Source organism: Alternaria postmessia, assembly GCF_024291825.1.
Source record: "Alternaria postmessia strain BMP 2775 chromosome Unknown scaffold_17, whole genome shotgun sequence".
NCBI classification, from domain to species: Eukaryota; Fungi; Ascomycota; class Dothideomycetes; order Pleosporales; family Pleosporaceae; genus Alternaria; species Alternaria postmessia.
The window spans coordinates 168633-188879 of record NW_026260090.1 but is presented as its reverse complement, the minus strand read 5'-3'; the positions used below and the strand labels follow the sequence as shown (position 1 = coordinate 188879).

General features: G+C 50.5%; 8 protein-coding genes across 8 annotated transcripts; 4 read left to right on the top strand and 4 right to left on the bottom strand.

Annotated features, from left to right (window-relative positions):
• Nucleotides 1-196: 196 nt before the first annotated feature.
• On the top strand, nt 197-4072 carry J4E82_003839 (uncharacterized protein; the record flags this gene model as incomplete). The annotated part of the gene is made up of 5 exons (XM_051730122.1): nt 197-511; nt 684-2019; nt 2129-3244; nt 3292-3578; nt 3626-4072. 5 exons carry the CDS (start codon nt 197-199, stop codon nt 4070-4072), a joined length of 3501 nt encoding a protein of 1166 aa, XP_051590090.1.
• Nucleotides 4073-4949: 877 nt separating this feature from the next.
• On the top strand, nt 4950-6241 carry J4E82_003838 (uncharacterized protein; the record flags this gene model as incomplete). The annotated part of the gene is made up of 2 exons (XM_051730121.1): nt 4950-5205; nt 5259-6241. 2 exons carry the CDS (start codon nt 4950-4952, stop codon nt 6239-6241), a joined length of 1239 nt encoding a protein of 412 aa, XP_051590089.1.
• A 710-nt stretch (nt 6242-6951) lies between these two features.
• Nucleotides 6952-7806, bottom strand: J4E82_003837 (uncharacterized protein; the record flags this gene model as incomplete). The annotated part of the gene is made up of 1 exon (XM_051730120.1): nt 6952-7806. The coding sequence occupies one exon, from the start codon at nt 7804-7806 to the stop codon at nt 6952-6954; it is 855 nt and encodes a 284-aa protein (XP_051590088.1).
• Nucleotides 7807-8428: 622 nt separating this feature from the next.
• On the bottom strand, nt 8429-10611 carry J4E82_003836 (uncharacterized protein; the record flags this gene model as incomplete). Its single annotated transcript, XM_051730119.1, has 7 exons — nt 8429-8623; nt 8671-8892; nt 8923-9358; nt 9409-9701; nt 9760-10220; nt 10275-10409; nt 10461-10611. 7 exons carry the CDS (start codon nt 10609-10611, stop codon nt 8429-8431), a joined length of 1893 nt encoding a protein of 630 aa, XP_051590087.1.
• Nucleotides 10612-12102: 1491 nt separating this feature from the next.
• Nucleotides 12103-13816, bottom strand: J4E82_003835 (uncharacterized protein; the record flags this gene model as incomplete). Its single annotated transcript, XM_051730118.1, has 2 exons — nt 12103-13389; nt 13808-13816. 2 exons carry the CDS (start codon nt 13814-13816, stop codon nt 12103-12105), a joined length of 1296 nt encoding a protein of 431 aa, XP_051590086.1.
• A 1551-nt stretch (nt 13817-15367) lies between these two features.
• J4E82_003834 (uncharacterized protein) lies at nt 15368-16549 on the bottom strand (the record flags this gene model as incomplete). Its single annotated transcript, XM_051730117.1, has 1 exon — nt 15368-16549. The coding sequence occupies one exon, from the start codon at nt 16547-16549 to the stop codon at nt 15368-15370; it is 1182 nt and encodes a 393-aa protein (XP_051590085.1).
• A 632-nt stretch (nt 16550-17181) lies between these two features.
• Nucleotides 17182-18135, top strand: J4E82_003833 (uncharacterized protein; the record flags this gene model as incomplete). The annotated part of the gene is made up of 1 exon (XM_051730116.1): nt 17182-18135. The coding sequence occupies one exon, from the start codon at nt 17182-17184 to the stop codon at nt 18133-18135; it is 954 nt and encodes a 317-aa protein (XP_051590084.1).
• A 372-nt stretch (nt 18136-18507) lies between these two features.
• J4E82_003832 (uncharacterized protein) lies at nt 18508-19009 on the top strand (the record flags this gene model as incomplete). Its single annotated transcript, XM_051730115.1, has 2 exons — nt 18508-18628; nt 18684-19009. The coding sequence occupies 2 exons, from the start codon at nt 18508-18510 to the stop codon at nt 19007-19009; spliced, it is 447 nt and encodes a 148-aa protein (XP_051590083.1).
• Between the last annotated feature and the right edge of the window lie 1238 nt (nt 19010-20247).

Here is a 20247-nt window from a genome sequence, read left to right as displayed (position 1 = left end):
CACCCGCGACTCGACACCCCTCTCGTCGCCAGCACCGCCTGCACGACACCGTACACCATACCGCGATACCTGCCCTCAGGCCCTCTGTACACACCCTCGCCTCTCTGTCACGCGCCCCTCGCACCTCGGCTCCCACACGAACCTGTCACGTACCCTGCATCACAGAGCACGACTACCGAAGCTGGCGTAATTGGACATGGGAACACCGGCGGAGGGACCGCCTCCGATGGATAATCAGGGCGCCCAGTCACAGTACACTGCCTACGACCCGCGCAATGGTGGCCTCTCGAGGCGAGCCACCGACGAGGCCGCATCCTCGTCCAACAGTCTTGCGCCCTATGACCGCACCAACTATCCCCCGCGATCGTCGACCGACCCTGGGGAGCAAAACCAGGCCGCCCCGAAACCAAAGCGTAGCGGCAAGATCTGTGGCAAGTGCGGAGAAGGACTGACTGGACAGTTTGTGCGGGCTTTGGGCGATACGTACCATCTGGAATGCTTTACCTGTCACGTAAGACACCCATGTTGTTTCTTGGAATGGAGGAATTGGGCGCTTGCGTGTCTTTGTGCCCTGCAGTGGCTGGACTTGGCGCATTGCTGTTCAGGGTGGACTGCTTCCAATATTCTTGAGCGCTTGATTTCTCCATGTAGCTTTATTGATCATCTTGCTGACCTGCGTCTAGGACTGCGGCAAAATTGTTGCATCCAAGTTCTTCCCCGTTCCTGACAAGCCCCCCGGGCAGTACCCCCTCTGCGAGACAGACTATTTTCGACGGCTCGACCTCCTTTGCTTCGAATGTGGGCAAGCCCTGCGTGGCTCATACATCACAGCGCTCGACCGCAAATACCACATTGAGCACTTTACCTGCTCCGTATGTCCCACAGTGTTCGGCGCATCCGACAGCTACTACGAGCACGAGGGAAGCGTCTACTGTCACTACCACTACTCCACCAAGTTCGCTCAACGGTGCAACGGCTGTCAGACATCGATTTTGAAACAATTCGTTGAAATCTTCCGAAATGGGCAGAATCAGCATTGGCATCCGGAATGCTATATGATTCACAAATACTGGAATGTCAGGCTACATTCCACAGGCCAACCAGTCATCGAGCGGTTGCAAGATGCCGATGGCGACGCGACCGACGAGGTGCGCGAGAGTGTGCGCCAACAGGAGGAAGAGATCGAAGCTAAAGTCAATTGGATCTGGAAGACCCTGTCGGCTTTCGAGGAAAAGTCCGCGACGTGCATCTCCGACATGCTGCTCCATGTCAGTAACGGAGCTTACGTTGACGGTGTCATGGCAGCTAAGAAGTTCATCGTGCACGTCGAACTGCTTTTTGCGGCTGCAGATGCGCTCGACGCGCAGTTAATCGTCAGGACGCCCAAGGGACTGACCTACTCCCGCGAATCGAAGCTACTCTGTAAGAAAGTGGTAGCCTTCTTTGCGCTTCTTACCCAGTCCCAAGGTACCGGCGTTCGACGACTGGGCGTGACCCAAGAACTGTTGTCACTGGTCACTGGTTTGGCCCACTACCTAAAGCTCCTCATTCGCATATGTCTGCAGGGTTCTCTAAAATTAGAGCGCGAAACCCGGAGCTCGACCGGTTTGACCAACTTCCTTACCCAAGTCAACTCACTCGATGCACGGTTGGAAGATGAGGCCCAAAGGGACCAGGCCGCTGAGTCCGCCCGGCTTGTCCCAAGATGGGCCGACGCATGTCCCATTTGCGATGCACAGGTCGAAGACAAGTGTTTACATCTAAACAACATGTCGTACAACTACAGCTGTATGGTGTGCCGTGGGTGCAATGCTGACCTGCGCCATAACACTCAAAATGCCTATTGGAGTAAATCCAAGCGAAGTATTTTCTGTCCAGCATGTGCTGCAGCGCAGCCAGACGCTGAGAATGGTTTCGAGCAAGTCACCAAACTGCGTCAATATGTACATCTACTGAACGTAGCGCATGCGCGCCTCATGGCGACTTTGCGATCCAGTGGCGCACTGCCACACACTTCAGGTAAGAAGAACTCTCCTATAGATCACACTGTCACCACTCATCTTGACACCTCGACTCAGATTTCTGGAGCCGCTTCCGAAATTACATTCGTCCCACTAATGACTTGTAGATGATCCTAACCTGACAGGCTATGATTCCACACAAGGACATCGCCTTGGGGATGATCCACCTCACTTACGACCCGACAATCGCTCCAAGTCGTATGGAGGGACATCAGCGACAGATAGTCAAAACAGCAACAATGCCGCGTATGAGCAATCCATGTCTGATATCAAGCGCCTAAGATCAACGCGACTTGACAAGCATCTTTCCAATACCATGAAACGTGCGCGCCAATCGCGAATCATTGACGGTCCGGAGGGTCTCGGTTCTGGTGGAGACGGACAGCTTCCAGGAGGCATGCAAATCGTCCAGGAACGCGAAATTACGAACGAGGCCGACGCTGTAACACTCGCCGTAAACTCTCTTGCCCTGGATGATATCGCACGTATGGCCGCTTTGGAACAGCAACGAGAGCAGCGTCCGAATGCATTCCGTGCCGGCGGAAGCGCACTACTAGGACGGGATGACCAGCCGAGGCTACAGAACGGCCATCGTCGTGATTTCTCTGGGGGTCAGGAACTCCAACAGATATCAGAAGGCCGCTCGCGAACCTACTTTTCAGAACTTTCGCCGCTTGAGTACTTCAAGCTGAAGGGTCTTGCGGTGCTTCAGCTTGGACTTTTGCTCGACGACAACCAGTACAACCAAGGCGATCTTCTAGATCTCATCGAATCGAAGAAAAACAACTTCTGGGGCAAAATTGGGTTCGGCAAAGCGTTCAAGGCCGACAAAAGCAAACCGAAGAAGGGCGTTACAGGAGTCGAGAAGCCGGTTTCCGACAAAGCAACCTTCAGACAATCGCTCGAGTACCTCGTCGAAAAATATGGCGATGAGTGCACGGAAGGTGTAGGACCGGGCGCTCTCAAGGTTCCAGCTTTGCTTCAGGATTGTATTACCGCGATGAGAAGTATGGATATGTCCATTGAGGGTGTGTTCAGGAAGAACGGTAACCTCAAGGCTCTGCGCGAGCTTGAGGAGGAAATCGATGCCAATGGTGTTCAAAAGGTCGACCTCAACACTAAGAACCCAGTCATTCTCGCCAACCTCTTGAAGCGCTTCCTTCGATTGATGCCTGAGCCGGTATTGACATTGAAGCTTTACAGGCTGTTCATGGTAGCTAATGGTAAGTTTCTCTTGATTGCGCTCACGATGTTTGACTAACAGAAGCAGACATTGAGGACGAAGCGCAAAGAAAGAAAGTACTGCATCTAGTGCTTTGCCTACTGCCCAAGGCCCATCGCGACACCATGGAGGTTTTGTTCTGCTTCCTGAACTGGGTGTCGTCTTTCCACACCGTAGACGAAGAAACGGGCAACAAGATGGACACGTGGAATATCGCCACTGTGATGGCTCCGAACATCCTACGTGAGAGCAATGACAAAGAAGTAAAGAGCGTGGATCAGGGTGCTGTCAAGGTCGTGTTCGATCTCATCGAGAACAACGATGAGTTCTCAGAGGTATGTTGCATCGTCGTTCTGTCCTTGTCCAACTCTAACGCAGCCAGGTACCCCCCGAAATCATGGAACTACTCAGCGACGAAGTGTCCGACATGAGCGCAAAAGAAATCATGCGACAATGGGAGCAGCGGGGAAAGAATCCTCTGTCGGCACCTACGCCGTCGCCTAGGGACCAAACTGGCACTGCTTCTAGGAAAGACCAGCGTAATGCGCCTCAGATTACGACAGCAGACAACAACCCCTCGGCACAGGCTGGTGAGGCGTCAGTCCGTCAGGTCCCGGGCGCAGGCGCAGGCGCAGGTCAACCAATGCCTTCCGGCAGCAATCAGCACAGCCCCACCCCAGGATATGACCGGAGTGCACCTAACCCTGCATTCGCCCAGAACACTCAAGGTTCGCCTGACGGCCATCGCACTGCATCTCCTCATCGGCACAGCTATCGCTCGCCTGGCTTCCAAAAACACACACAGATTGGCACCGCGGGCGCTGGATGAGACACGACAACTCTCTTTTTGGGACTGTACCGGAGTACATGGCGTTGATTGCATGCACCGTTTTCATGGCTTGAGCGAAAAGCATTCAATGAGCGGTGATTCTATTCTATACCCCTGGCCGGAGTCTACGTTATGACATCTAGACTGGCCAGTCATCTTCACGCATTGGCTTAACATAAGTCTGACGACTGTTTGACTGCATTGTAGCATCATGTGCTGCTTGATGCACACTGGAGGGACATTTTTTGCAGCATTGATATGGGCGTTTCTGGGTAATCACATGTGCCATATACGATCTTGGCATTGTTTACGGTGGCGCGAACACGCGCGTGGGAATGCCTGTAGAGGAAAACGGTGGAAAGCGCTAAGAGTACCTCAGTTGGGGACGGGTAGGCTTTGACGGCGAAGCTGCATGTGAGGCATATAAACTACTACTGTAGAGGCCGAGTACGCAGGTGTGGATAATGTATGGAAGTCGCCCGATGTAGTCTTCAAAGGCTTCTGTTGCCTGCCTTTGGTAGATGCTTCAAGGCCTCATGTAGGTATCTGATGATTCTATCCCCTCTCTTCACCTCATCCTTCACCTCCCCGTTGTTTTGATTACGAGGGACGCGCCTTCCTCATCTCCATCATGCTTGGCAGACACCACAATCTCGGCCCACCTTTGCAAGACTCATCCCTCATCGCCTGCGACAAACCCTCACTTCGGTCAACGGTTCTTTCTTTGCTCTTTCTGCATACACGTCGTAATTGTTACTGCTCACGTCCAAAGTGCATCGTCTCGCAACAGCACGTGTTGTTGAGTGCCTTGAGGCGACGCCTCCCCTTACCTGCCACAAACGTGCTCACCTGTTGCAGCATTGTCCATCACTCCAAGATGGATTCTGCGACTGCCCAGGTTGTATTGAAGCTCCAGCTCGACGACGTAGACGCTATTCTGAAGACCTTGCCTAAAACTGACAAAAACGGTGCCGTCAACAGCGAACGAGTCGCATTTGCGGCGCTTGGCGATGAGCTTCTGAGGAAGTGGAACAATCTTCGCGGCCAGGCCTTCGCTCGCAACATTGTTCAAGAAGAAAACTCGAGTCGAGAGGCGTATAAGAAGCTCTTGGGCGAGGAGCAGCAAGCTGAACGTAAGTACACACGGCTTAACCATGCAACACCAAGCCGTGCTAACACGATCGAGGCGACCATGATTTAGCTTGCAGACTTTCCGGCAAGCCCGTACCTCAGCGCCCTGCAGTCCAACACGCGTACGCTATGTACAAGAACGTGGCTGACCAGAAGTCTGAGCCCGTCAATGATAAGACTCTCGCAGACAAGGACCTCCACTCTGATCTCACTAGCATGCAAACGAAACCTTCGAAGAACGGGCTCTTATCTGGCAAAAAGCGTCTTGCCGAGGATGATTTGAAGCCCGATCTTGGACCGAACAGCTTTAAGCGTGCGCGTGTCGATGATGCAAAGGACGAAGACGATAACTCCATCACACCGAACATTCGTACGACTACGTCAAAAAAGCGCACTGTTTCTCTTGATCCGGCAATATTCAGGGAAAACGAAGATGGAAGAACAAAACGAGCGAAACTTGATAATCCGACAAATGAGTCTTTGCTCAGTGGCCATGATGGGACTGCACAGACAGGAACCTTGTCAGCAACTTGCTCTTCTTGCCTGGACATACACGCGACGTGCAATATGCTTCAGCTCCCATGCAGGAACGACGGCGATGTTGAGGCGCATGCATACTGCCGCGAATGTCTCACTCGCCTCTTCGAGTGCTCTATAACAGATACTTCGCACTTCCCACCCCGATGCTGTTCCAAGATCATACCGATCTTCAATTGCATTCCATTCTTACCCTCAGCAGTCTTTTCTAGATTCGTGGCTAAGAGAGAAGAGTTAGAGATGGTGGATCGCACATATTGCAGCAACAAGACATGCTCGAACTGGATCAGACCTGCCAGTATTGTAGCAGACACAGCTACGTGCGCAGAGTGTGCTCAGAAGACGTGTGTTACGTGCAAAAACGAGCGACATGATGGTCTCTGTCCAGAGGATAAGGATGTCAAAAAGCTCATGGGCGTTGCCAAAGCCAAGCGTTGGCAGACGTGCCCAAAGTGCAAAGAGATGGTTGAGCTTGAGCGAGGCTGCTTCCACATCAAGTAGGTGCTACGTTGGTGAGAGGGATCAAGCTGATAGTTCAAGGTGCCGCTGCCAATACGAGTTCTGCTATACATGTCTAGCCAGGTGGCGAACGTGCAAATGTCCACTCTGGGATGAGCGTAGAATCGTTGATCGTCCTATTCCCGCAAACGACGCCCCTCAAGATGCTGTGAACCTTGCCAATGCTGTTCCACCCGTCCCTGTGGCCCACCCGAATCTTCTTCCTGCTCAGCCAACCGTACGCGCAGCTCAGCCTCAGCCTCAAGTTCCGGCTCAACCTGCAGTTCAGCCCACCAGCAAGCACAAAGACAATGGCCGTAGAAAGAGGCAACGAAACAAAAAAAAGAATAACCGGAGCCACGTCCATAAGTCCGAGCTGTATCATCGTAGTGACGGGCACGATACGACATGTAATCGCTGTGGCTTTGTGGACAGATGGGCCAACGGCTGCCAGGGTTGTGGCTTGATGACCTGTCGGATCTGCACGAAACATCGTCTCTGAAGGGGGATTGGATCATGATTGTCTCGGACTCGAAACTTATCACATCTGACATCGAGACGAGACTTGATAGGCGGTCGAATTTGTGGCAAAGATAAAGAGACTACGTGGGAATACTTCCATAACAACGTTTATCGTGTATGTATATTGAGCTATCATGGCGTTCGATACAAACCGCTTCGTGCTCTCCCATCATCCACTACTCTATAGAAATCTACTTCTTCACAGCAACAACAAACAACCTCGGATAACCCAGTAGCACGTTCCCGTCCTCCAACGCAGGATACTCGCTCTTCAATTTTCTCTCATACTCTTCCAAAAATTCCTGTTTCTCATCTTGAGTCTTAATTAGATTCAGATAGGGTTGCAAACCTGTTCCTTTGACCCATTCCACAATCGCCCCCGCATCCTTCAACACATGCATATAATTCGTCCTCCAAATGTTCACGTGACTTGCATATGGGATGAGCGCATTATAGAATGCTGACGGTGGCTCTATAGGATCGAGATCAGGGCGCGTGGTATCTGCCAGGTCGCCGATGACGGTCGAGGAGAAAGAAGAAGACCAAGGCTTCTGAGTTTGGGATGCGACTTCGCGCATAGAGCGATGGGAGGGTTCGTAATAGTTGTCTGGTACTTGTATCGCTATGACGCTTCCTCTTTCCAAAGACTCGAATAATCGCACGAGAGTGGGTATGCGTTCTGGGGAGCGGAGCCAGTGGAAGACTGCGTTGCTGAAGAGTAGATCTGGCTTTTCATCTGCTTGAAACGTTGCTAGATCTCCGGGTATGAAGTTCACGGCTTCTTTGTCGGAGAACTCGGCGTTGGCTTTTTCAAGCATGTCGGGTGAACTATCCATGCCCGTGATGCGTGCAGAAGGGAAGGCATCGAGAAGAACCTTTGTGCTGTTTCCTGGACCACAGCCTAAGTCGTAGATACGTGGCTTTGGCCCGGCGATATGGGGTTGGATCTGGGCGACCAAATCGTAGACAGCGCGGGTGCGTTCATTATTGAACTTGAGATATTGGGTTGCTGACCAGTCTTTCTTTGCAGATTCGGGGCTGGACATCTTGGGAGAGGCGTGATATTGGTTTGTGTGGGAAGGATTTCGATGGTAAGGTTTGCGTACTGTGTGCCGTGGGTTAAATGGATAAGTCAAAGTTGATACACTACGGAAATGTATCCGGCTGTGAGTCGTATTGAGGCGGGGCGATCGCAATGAGGTGCAAAGTCCTTGGGAGGTGCGGAGAGCTGGTACATTCATCTTGTTCAACGAAGTCAGTCACTCTAAGAAAAGAAAATGATGTTATCTGAGGGATTGAGCATGTAGGAGATGTAAGGCAAGCTCATGTAGAGTTCATGGTTGTGAGGCCTAGCAGTTAAGCTCAGCGAATCAGACGTCATGTGTGGGGTACATATCCAATAAGTGGGGCTAAGCTCCTGGCCGCACATATGTCCGGGGCGTGCTACTGCCGAAGAGCTTTGTACCTTCCGTATGTCAATGCAACATGATATGGCGCAACACGAAGAAAGGTAAAATTTGATTGATAAGCTGAAGAGAAAGCCACTGCAAGGTGAACCTTTGACGTTTTGCTCTTAGACAAGGCGAGAAGACTTGAATTATGTACTTGTACGTGAGACCAAATCCACTACGTAGCACGTGCTTCGAAGACACCATTTTCCAGTGACATTTAGGGAGGCATCATACCTGGCGGGTTCTTACTCACACGACCCGTTCTGCCTGCCGTGATTTCTGGGTAAGGTATGGCGTCACCTTCGCTGTACTCAATCGGCGCATTGGGGTCGCCTGGTAGGCGCGCGGGCGTGCCGAAGACTTCTACTTTCAGTGTCTCGGCGTCGGGAAACGGAATGCGATCACCACGTTCCTGAAAAAGTCAGTGTCGCTCATAATCTCGAAGGTCTACAAACTTACATCGTGGACGTTCCATGTGAGGTAGGAGCTCAAGTACGGTACCACGTCATTCGGATCCAGGCTGGACAACTCATTGGCATTGACTCGATCAACGAGATAGGTTGTTATACTCGTTGTTCCGTTCATCTTGTTCTCTGACTTTGATTGAACGTCCATTGTGCGCACATCGTCGCGCTCGGGCATCAGCATCATCCAACTTCCCAAGTCGATTATAGGATCGGACTGGAAAATACCGATCAGCGAAAAGCTTACCATAAACGTCGGGGGCAGCCTGGAAGCAGTAGCTTGCGTTTCGATAGTCCATTCTGTGTACGTGTTGTTGTTATCCAATAGTGCTTGTCCGAAAGCCGTCATATGTTGGGCGGTAACTTGGACTTGAGCTTGTGCGCGTGTACGTCCGCCATAAAGGTTCGTGATGGTCGCTGCAACGCTTCTCTGATACGCTTCGTCCGATGCAAAGTTCCAACGCTGTGTTTCCGGATACGCATAACCAAAAATCGAAGTGTTGCGACAGTCGTTGAAAGTGAGGAACTGACCGGGTGCTTTCTTGAACGGCACAAGTTCCGTGTCTGCACTGACAGTCTGGTAATCCTCGAGATATACATTGCCATGTGGACCTATATTGGACGGTTGCATCCATCTATCAGGGTATGCTCCTTGGTATAACGCAAGCAATCGGTCGACGTTGCTAATAGACGAGGTTAGCCGGACACCATTTCCGAAATGGAGCAAACTTACGCATGATGCAACATGAAGAGAGGTTCGTAAGATGAGTATTCTAGTGGCCACATGTGACCAGCCCAAGGTTCTTTGGCGGTATAGCCGCCACCAATCACACCGTGCATCCAACCATGTGGGTCTTCTAGTATACTTGAGAACCGTGAGAAAGTGCTGGATCGGAAGGCGACTCCCACTTGAACTATCAAGTTGATGGACTGGGCTCTAAAGGCATCTACAAACTTGGATTGCTGTGACGTCGCATTAGGGCTGTCGTTCTCAGGCCATCGTATCGTTGTGCTCATTTGGCGCCACTGCAGATATAGTCAGATAGTGTAAACTTTCGATCTCTTGCCTTAGGTTTTAGCTCACCTTCATGTCGAATCCTTCGGGTACAGGATCGAACGTGTATGAATATAGCGGGTTTGAAATCACAACTGGCGTGCGGTCTGTATCGATGATCGTCAAGTAGGGAGCTGTAAAGATATCTGGAACAGGGCCAGCGGTAGTGCCCTGAGCCCAGTCCCAGTATGGTATGCGAAACTCGTTGGCTGCGGTGAGATATCGTTCCATTTGATCAGCGGGTGCTTTTCGAGCGATATTGAGAACATGTTCAGATAGTACTTGCTGCGCTTGTTTAGTCTTTGTCTTATCCAACTCTTGCAGAAAACGTGGCGGTTCTGGGGATAGAACACTCACTTCGAAAAGCGCAAGGTATGGGCGGTGCCAGCCCAGGAACAACTCATTACCATGTGGACAGTAGCCTGCTTTACCAACCTTGGATGGGATTCCTTTCGCATCTCCCCAAACCTCGTAAGGTCTGCCGTGTATCGCTAAGGAACGAACTCAGCAAGCTGTAGATTACGCTTTTTGGAGACCATACTTACATGCGAGACCGTAGAACGAGTTGGGGTTATTTTGCGGAGTTTTATGGAGCTTTTGAAGCGCCAATACGTAAAGACTCCATTGGTCTGGAAAGTTGTTCATCAGATCCCTGACCTCACGGCGAATATGAGCGTTTCCTATCAATGATCAGCGGTGATTCCTGGTCACGGAGCTTCGATGCCTCTTACCGCTTCCATCTCGCGTTTTCACTCCAGTGACCACCCCCACCTCAGATTGTCGGATCGCATGGCTGCTCTTCTGCGTCGGAAAAGGCGTACACGTGACATATGCGATTACGAGCCAGAATAGAAAGCATCTAAATGGCCGCGGGACAAACATGGTGAGTGACTGTATAATTGATTGAATGTGTTATCTGCGGAGAGCCGGTCAGAGGAAAACAGTGTGATATTTGAACATCATGGCTTGCAGTCCCTGCGTGATAAGGTACAGACTAGCCACGAATAAGGGTCATGTGGGTGAAGAGTGAATGATGATCATAACTATAACTCCTAGTCTTGATGCAGGCGACGTGGAAGTCAGAAATCAAAGAATAAAGGACAGCGTAGCAGAGAAACGCATCGGATCTCCGATGCGACATCTAAAAGCACGGCCAACAACAAGGTGTTGGTATTGGCTCTTGGTGTTGTCGCTTTGATGACGACAGGTGTGATAGCGATATTGTGCCCTGAACCAAAAATCTGCTGGACAACACGCGATACACTTACCTTATGATGGAGACTTGCGAAAAGCACACAGAATATCAATTATGAGCTGGTGTTGAAAGGAATGTTTTGGAATCCGCAATTTAGCAACAGGCTACTTAGCAACAGGCTAACAGCACGAGGTGTGAGTTGTGGTTCTAGCCTCCTTATTAGCATGTATGAGGAAGTGGTTAGGGAGACCGCGTCGATGACTGCGAGGAGACTAACATGCCTGTTAATGCGCTGGGGAACAGATTGAGAACGAGCGAGTGTAAGCTCAAAGACGAAGAGACGTCGATGCAGAAAGTACGAGTTAGGGGCAGTGCTGAAGTGGTGAGATCGTGTGCTTCTGTCCGGCCACGGCTTTGTAGCTCCCGTATTCGGTTTCATTGAATTATATCCCAGGAGTACGGAGCTGTGCAAGTTCGATATTCCCGTAGATAGCCCTTGTGTGTTACGATCGGATGCATTACCACAAGTGAACTGACAGACTTTCGACTGCAGCGATAGTATACCGTGTTGGCTGTCAACGCCACACCGGGACCACATAAATACAGCCTGATATATTTGCTACTAACCAGACGTTAATATCTTAGGCCTAAGAATTGGTGGTCAGTTACATCCGCGGATTGCTGCAATCAATGTTGCACGACGCGTGGGGAGATACGTAGTATGTTGCGTGTATCGCGCGCGGCTACGTGTCCAGGTAACGGAGGGTATTTAATACGATCCCATTAGAACAATTCGAACAATGACAGTTTCTGCAACTTCTAAGTTTGCTGTTCATACTTCGTGCTGGTCAAGGTTTGACGGGCGGTCGACCTGCCCAACACTTGCTCTAAGGCATCTGCTCATTGGAGCCACCATAGAGTGGTTCGCACATATGACAGTGAAACGTTGCAACAAGCCAGAATTAGTTGATTGCTGATTTTAGAGGCTCTTAAAAAGACGCTAGTAAAGGTCATTCGTGCAGCTAGCCGTAGCTGACTGCGTTGCGTATCCCTATGCCGGTATCTCGAATCGGGTCGCCTGCGCGGAACGCCACAATAGCTCTTCAGTCGTCTCGCTCATGACGTCGTGTGTATCATCAAAGTGCCATTCAATTCACTGGCGCTAGTCTTCCAAGTCTTCAGATATCGTTGTAACCAAGAAGTCTCTTGTCCAAATCCTTGTCTGCGACCGCCCACGCCCAGGCACGACCTGCCTCGCCACACCATAGTGCAGATGGATCGTCCGACTTCTCCAACATACCATCTTTTGCCATTGACTTAATTTCGTGGCCTGTGGTATAAGTCAGGAAGTGCTCAAATTGCTTGCCGTCCAAAGCAAGAGCATTTCCAGTGATTCCGTGACAGATACAGGGCTCCTTGGTCAAGAGGCCTCTCTCCCAGATGCACTCCCTGGCCTTGGCGATAACTCTGTCAATACGTTCGTGAAGGCCTGGGAAATATTTTCGAATCGAGAGAAGAGAAGTGACTACACCAGGCGCTCCATGACAGACTTGTACGAGCTTGTCACGGCCTGGCGGCAGAGACGATGGGAAGTTGCCGCTCTCGTACTGATAGCTGAGTAAGGCACCCAATTCCGCTTCCAGCTTAGACGCCCATGAAGGGTCAGTAAGCACGATCTGTGTAATGATACCGATCGCGCCATGCACGGCACCAACGTATGCCTTCCCATGCCATTTCCAGGGTCGCGGGCTTTGCATAATGTTCTCGATGACCTCATCGGCTGTGTCCTCAATGAGTTCGATAACGTCCTTGTTATGGGCAAAAGCTCCGCGTACGAGGCGAAGGAGATACAGATAGCCAGCACGACCAAACAGCCATTCGTTGGAGGTTTCGTCCTCAAGCATGACGGCAGCATGATCGCAGAGCTCTTTCACCGTGTCTGGGTCTTGCGCAGTCACGGCGTACAGCGCAAGCAGGGACATGATGTCGTTGGAAATGCCGCATTTCTTGGGAGATGGCGCTGGGAATTCCTTGATATGGGCTTGTGCTTGTTCAATGTAAGCCGCAGACCATGTGTTCAAGGGATATTCATCCAGTGTAAGGTCAGGATATATGTTGTGCAAGGCATAAAAGAGGTAGGCTACTGATATCGGTCCATAATATAGGCCACCACCTGGAGGAACATGATGTGGAGGATAGTCCGTGATCAGTCGGTCCAATGACGCTAATAGTTGCTTGTGAGGATCTCGTCGTGCCAGAGGCGCATCATTTCGAAAATAGCGGGGTATCGAGGCAGGTGCTGCTTGTGTTGACGGTGCTGCAGGCGGCGCAGCGTCTTCGGACATGGTGATGGGAATATATCGAGGCGAGCTCTGTTGAATCTCTTGATGGAAAAGGAACGGTAAAGTTGGCGCAGACTTAGGTATGCGCGAGTGACGAAAAGGTATGAGATCGTAGGTGCCCAACTGTGACGTCAGCGGGGCTCGTCTTCTATGATTGGTCGGCTGCGGTATATGCAACTGGAAAGGATTACTAGTAAACATAACACCATGGTGCTTACGACTCGTGATGTGAGTATTGGAAAAGTAAACACGAGATTTTCTTGTCATCGCTCAGCACATGTTGTGCTGAAGCGGCATTTGCATTATCTCTCCTCAAACTATGTACTCCAACAACCAGTATTTGGCTTCTCCGCTACCCGAGCGATGCGACTTTAGATGAACCGGAGGGGCTATTATGTGGTCTCTTCTCTGGAAGATAACGCTGGGGTTAGCCATTCTAAACTCCGGCCATGACCTCTGGTGTCTGGCTTGACCACCCGCGTCTCCGGTGATTGTTGATACGCACCGTTTTTACATACAGAACCGGGAAGCTACATCTCACTATTGCCATAGTGTACGTATGGTCTAACCGTGCGAAGAGTTACCTGGCCACGGCAGTGGCTCAGCAGGAAGCTCAGCGAGATTCCCGACAGAGCCGTTACAGCGATGTTTGTCCCGACCTATCTCTCGACTGTCTAGTTGTGCGAGATCATCTTGTTCTGTTATTGACTCTGCTCTGCAAAGTGCGGCTATCTTTTGCTGAAACTGCGAAGATGCTTTGTCTAAACTGATGTTAGTATCGTGCATAGTGATTGGAACTCAATGTATCGACTCACTCGTTAATTGCGGTGTCATGTCGCTGCCAACCAATGGAGACGGATAATCCGGCGCTTTGTATATCTTGGTATGCCTTCTCTTCCTTAGATATAGCAACATAGAGATCAGCAATACACAAAAGACCGTAGTACCCAGCACCGCACCAACGATAACTGCTACAGGCGAATGTACATGGCTTGTCATTTCTGGTGCGTCACCAGATGGTGTTGCTGTGGTCAAGGCACTCTGTGTGACAGTCTTGTAAGATGGCTCTGCTAAGCTGAATGTGATGTCTGAATCGAGAGATGGTGGTGATGCTGTTGTAGACCTTGATGGAGACCCTGTCGTGGTGGGCGTGGCCTTCGAAATTGATGTGATTGGAACGAGAGATGGTTCTGAGGCTGTATATCGTCAGCTTGAATTATCATGTAACATGCTGTGTGAACGAACATCGCCCTGGAGTTCGGTCCTTGTCGGCAGGACAAGTACTACCTGGCATGCATGGATCTATAGTACAGCAACCACGGAAACCATTGCACATGTAGAACACGCCCCCCCATCGGACAGTCATGTTGTGGTATCATGGTGTGAGGTTTGGTGTCTTAGTCGATAGACGGTGATGATAGGATCAGAATGAACAGATATGTGAGAACGACTAGAAGCACAATGAAGCTTCATAGACACGTTTGCAGCAAACCATCATCTAAACACAGAGGCAGTGCTGTGGGCCGCCGCCCAATCCACGCAAACAAAGCGTCGCATGGCAAGGGTGCTCCTTCGATGCGCCCCCACGTGAAACGTGCTGCCCGATGCAGCCATGTGGTCAAAGGATTTGTGAAGCTGCGCCCCGTAGATCTGGAGTCGTTGAACGGGAGCTAAATGTATCTCAAGATGCCGCGCCGTGCGATGTGTCGATGGAGCGAAGAAGCAGAAGAAGGGGCCATGGGGTGCTGTGCCCAGCCTCTCGCGTAGGAGACAATGACGCCATCACCGCCTCACAAACTCCCACTGTGAACAGCTCAACTACTCTCCCAGTCTTCATCCATCTGCATCACTCGTAGAGACTAACTGGATAGCCATACGCCATTTTAGAGATACGGATCAATTATCTAGACGCGTTGTCACCCCTTACTGACAGCGTGGCTGTGTTCTCCTACGCGACTTAGCTTATCATCTTGGAGGGATGGAGTACGACGCGACTTCGCTTCAGATCTGAGGGGGGTTCATAGAAATGCTAATTTACGAGAGCAAGGTTCTTTTGGTATCGCAGCTGCTAACTATAGGAGTCTGGCAGGTTGACACGATTTCAGATATTATAAACAATCTTCTCGGCACTGACAGGCCGCATCCACGGTTCAGCGCGAACGGTTCGTCTTTCTTCCATACCACCTGCACCAAGCAACTGGAAGCCATCATGAACTACGCTTCCCAAGCCGCCTGGCATCAACCTGATCGGGTTTGGACTCAGCTCGGAAGCTATGGATTCGCCGAGCCACGCGTAAAATGCTACTGCGAACCCACGAGCAGCCGGTGATCGTCGTACAGTAAAGCCTTGGTACTGAACCTCTTCGCCCAGTGCCTCCCACACCGCACCATAAATGGGTTCGACAGAGATGTTGTGCGGCTTCCAAGCTCCACCTTCACGAGATCGGACGATGGCTATCTTCCCATCGCGTGCGAGGGTCGAACAGGTACGCTCGACGGAACTAGCTTCAGAAATACAGTCGAATGCATAGTGTATCCCAATGCTGCCAGTAAACCCTCTGATTTGCTCTGGCCAGTCAGGGTCTTGGTAGTCAACGAGAGCGTCATACCCGTATGGCTCTGCTTTGAGAAGCTTCCACCGAGCCTCGCTAGCTGCGCCGTACAGCTTGATAGCTTTGCCGCTCGATTTCGCACTGAGCCGTATCATCTGCGCCGCAAACAATGCGACTGATGTAGATGCACCATAGACGAAAACGTTGATTACATCGGCTTCGTCCCATCGGCTCGGTGCGGCGGATTTCCACTCTGGGTGCTCTTGGAAAACTTGCTCGCGATCATACGCAAACGGCGCTTCCATTCCTAGCCGGTACCATATCGCTTGGGCAGACGTAAGGGCTACAAGACTTACACCCGCAGCCTGCTCCAGAGTCACCGACTTGGGTACCTTCCATACTAGATCCCATGGGACCACAACAAATTCTGCAAAGGCACCCGGTCGTTCGTTGACACTGCAAGCACCTTGGAGAAAACCAGCAACCTCGTTTCCAACGCCGAGATCGGCTTCCGTGGGTACATCACCGCCAGTTTGGATTATGGTACCTGCGAAATCGCTCCCAACCGTCCGTCCAGAATCACCCAGCGGATGCGCGACATATAGTGGGTCAATGGGATTGAGCGCAACCGCCTTGACACGAATGAGTAGTTCGTTCGCAGCAGGCTCTGGTCGAGGTATGTCGCCGATATACGCTGTTCGGTCCTCCGCGGCGAGTATGAGGGCTTTCATAGTGGTTCGCGTTGGTTGGTTGGCCGGTTGGTTGGTGTTGTCTTGAGTGCGGTTACGCTAGTTTACAGCAGTCTGGAGCGGTGGATACAACCGTCAATTTTCAGTTTGATGTAGCTTTTTCTGGCTTCGAACGGAAGCATCTTATTTATGGAAGTGGTGCATGTCAGTCGCAAGGGCGTGGATGACTAACATATGCATGGTAAGCGATAGTCCCCGCCCTGGATTACGTCTTCTAAGGAAGGTTCCCTTTACCAAACACCCAAAAGCGCTTGGAATCACAAAATTATTGAGAATCAAGCTTGAAGATCACGGGACGCTGCTACCTTGGTTCAAAATCTTGATAAGGTCTCGCGCGACCTATCAGAGGCGAGAGATACAATCGCACGTTCTGGGTTGAACAAAAGCCCTGGAACTCCTTTGTGAGCCATGGTAATGTGATCAAATCTGTGTATTGCCATTAATGATTTCCGTGGTAGGTCTGCCAACAGGTTCATGGACGGTCGTAGGCTATGCAATACGGAGTATATAAGGAATCTCTCCCGGATGTTTTTTCCTCTTCAACTACAAATCTTTTCCATTACAGTCTCAAAGTCTTGACGCAAATTACTTCTACCAAGCACTGCGTTTTCAGCATGGAGTCTAACAACATCTGCGGCAAGGTCCTTTCCAAGGCCACAGCAGAGCATTACCTCGAACTCACCCAAAGCCTTCATAACCTCATCATTTTCACACTCGACTGCGACAACAAGTACTGTCTAGCAAGCCAAAAGCAAGATACTTGGTCCCTCCGCTCTGCTCGTCGTCCAGACCCCCTGGACGAACACATTTCCAATATCAAGAGCAGAATACATTCACGCCACGTGGGATTCTACGAAGACCGGAAAGAGATCAAGTACGAAGCCGCATTTAAGTGGCCTGTTTCCGAACACGCAGGCTCACTGTGGACGATCTTCGCAAGAGCCATGGACCAAGACAGATCCATCTACGAGATGAGAAACTGGTTCTCGCACGACTTTGGTAAGCGTGGTGGCACTCTTGAGGTGGAGAACGAAAAGTTCAACGGATTGCAAGAGGCATATAAAAGTCTTCTTCCAGGTCTTACTGAACTACTAGCGAAGCTTGAACTAGCACTCCAAGATGAGGCGGCTTGGGTGTCGGAGTCCAAGGTAAAGGCTAGGAAGTATGAAGAGAACCAGCCTGAGTATACCAGGGATACGATGGCGGTTCAGTTGGAGCTTGTGGCACGTCAAGAGAAGTTTATCGCAATGACGAAGCGGATTGAGATCAATGACGCTGCTGAAGCGGAGTGGGTTGTGAAGGAGGTTGAAGGAGAAGAATGGGTTAGTGACACAGAGGAGGGTGTAATACCATGGGCCAATATCGGTGAAGTCAACGAGAGTCTTTGGGACTACGCATCGAACACGGACGAGGACTCGTCGGAGTGCACCGAGGATCTTCCGGCCTCATCATCGCAAGACCCTGACGACTGGGCATACGACTCTGGATACGAAGACGACGAGGGGCTCCCGGATCGCTTGTGCAAGGCTCCCGCATCCGACGCCGGATCTATCAGCGCGACAATATAGCACCACGGGGACGAAACTACATATATGACATCAAGGCTCGGCCCGTTAGCGGCACAGAACTTCCGACTTCCTCACTCTACCTGAGAGCGGTTTGTGGCCTTTGCGCAACTGTCATCCCTGTCTAGTCTGTTTCAAGATCGGCCAGACCGCAAATTTCCGAGAACTGCGTAACTTGTGGTACGTGGATGTGGATCTGGTAGTCCTTCCTCATGTTATGGGAAAATTGATTACCGTGAGGGATACGGCAAGGGATGGAATTGGTGTTGAGCTTGTATAAGAAGCTTGATCGCTGTGGCCAAGAGATATTGCTTCACTCACCACATCACATCTTGCATCTTGACAACCTGCTCGTTGATCGAAATTACCTTCATGATGATGTTCTCTCAGTACTCCGTCGCTACCGTCTTCATGCTGGTCACAGCCATCACTGCCACACTGGATCCTGCGACTTCGAACACAAACGGCAGCTACCCTTCAGCTCCCAGCTGTTCACGTATGCTTCACATTCGTTCATCCCATGCCAACATAGAGGTTAACAATGAATACAGCCATCAAGACCAGCAAAGCTATCCAAGCCGCCGAGTGCAGCCACAACACACGCACATCCAAGCAGACCTTCGCCGTCTTCACTCAAGACCACCAGTACGATGGCAACCATGGCTGGCCTTATGGAACATGCGAAGCATACAACTGCGCGCCAGGATCGGCGATGAAGGCCAAAGCCGGTACCTGGACATTCTTCTGGGATGCAGCAGGTGTAAAGGGTGAGGAGAGCGGTGACGGTGCGGGATGCATCAAGAGCCCTAAGGATAGCACTTGCGGATGTGAGAACTCCGATGGTACCTTCGTCTACAAGGGAACCAACTGCAAGTAGTCGAACTGGGAGTTGCTATTCGAGGTTGTTGGCAGACAGCACATTCTTATCTCATTCGATTGTATATAGTTCCGAAGCGTCGCAAAGATGAATCTTATCCAGCCTAGAGCTTCTTGTCCATGGATTCTCCAGTGACATCATGTGTTCAATTCATGTTCATGGTTTGATGTCGCTTCTCAAAAACCAGTGCACATGGAGACACAGCGCTTCCGTTTTGGCCGCCTTCGTACACTTCGAATAAGACGAGACAAGCTTACAAAAACTCCGAACCGTTTTCTTTGGGCGCAAGAAAACTACATGGAGAATCTCCAATATGTTTCAAGTGCTTGAGGACTGGAACTTCTGGGTAAACCAAAGAGTAAGAGGCTACATGCAGAGATTGCAACCTTCCATGTAAGCCTTTCGCGACTAACCAAGTAGGTGCACTTGTCGTATTCAACCTTTGCGACCAGACTGTTCAAAGAACCTTGTCCATATCTATGGCATTATGAGAAGGGAGACGGGAAGACATGATTTCGGGTTCATCCTCTTTTGGGACGAACAATTCGACAGCATGATATCGCAGATTAGCAATTTTAGCGCTAACCAACATAAAAGAATTTGAGAGAGTGAAGGTAGAAAGATGCAGTACAGTTTTATAGTGATTTTATAACTTAGCTCTCAATCGTTACATGGACTTCTGGAATTCACTAGCCAGACATAAAACAAGTCGAGATAAAATTTATGACTTTGACGTGCTCGCTCGGGTAGCCCAGCGTAGGCCAATGATCTCATAGCTCGAATCGACCACCTTCCGGGACCGACGGTCGCTTCACTCCATGAAGGATGCATAGTCGTGTTTTGATAATAGTGGGCGTCTTTACAGCATGATATTTTTCGTGAAACTCTCGCGCTTGGTCCACAGAACCATGAATTTCTGTTCCTTCTTGTTTGATGCCGTCATCTGTGAAGGAACGGCGTAATTCGAGTCGGCGAGTCGAAAGTCATTTTGCGAGAAAGAGCGGGCAGCGAGCATGGATGTTTATACCTTCGCTTTTTGGTAGATTGAAACACGTATGGTGAGTGATAGATTCTTCGTCCTGTGAATCAGTGGTTTTATATACGACAGCGTAGTAAAGCAACTCAGACGCTGAACAGAAAAACATGAACCTTCAGCCCGATGATTTTGGAAGCAGAAAATGTAGTACAGGATTTTCATGTCCCATACAATTGCTCAAAGAGTATGTTTCCGCATGATA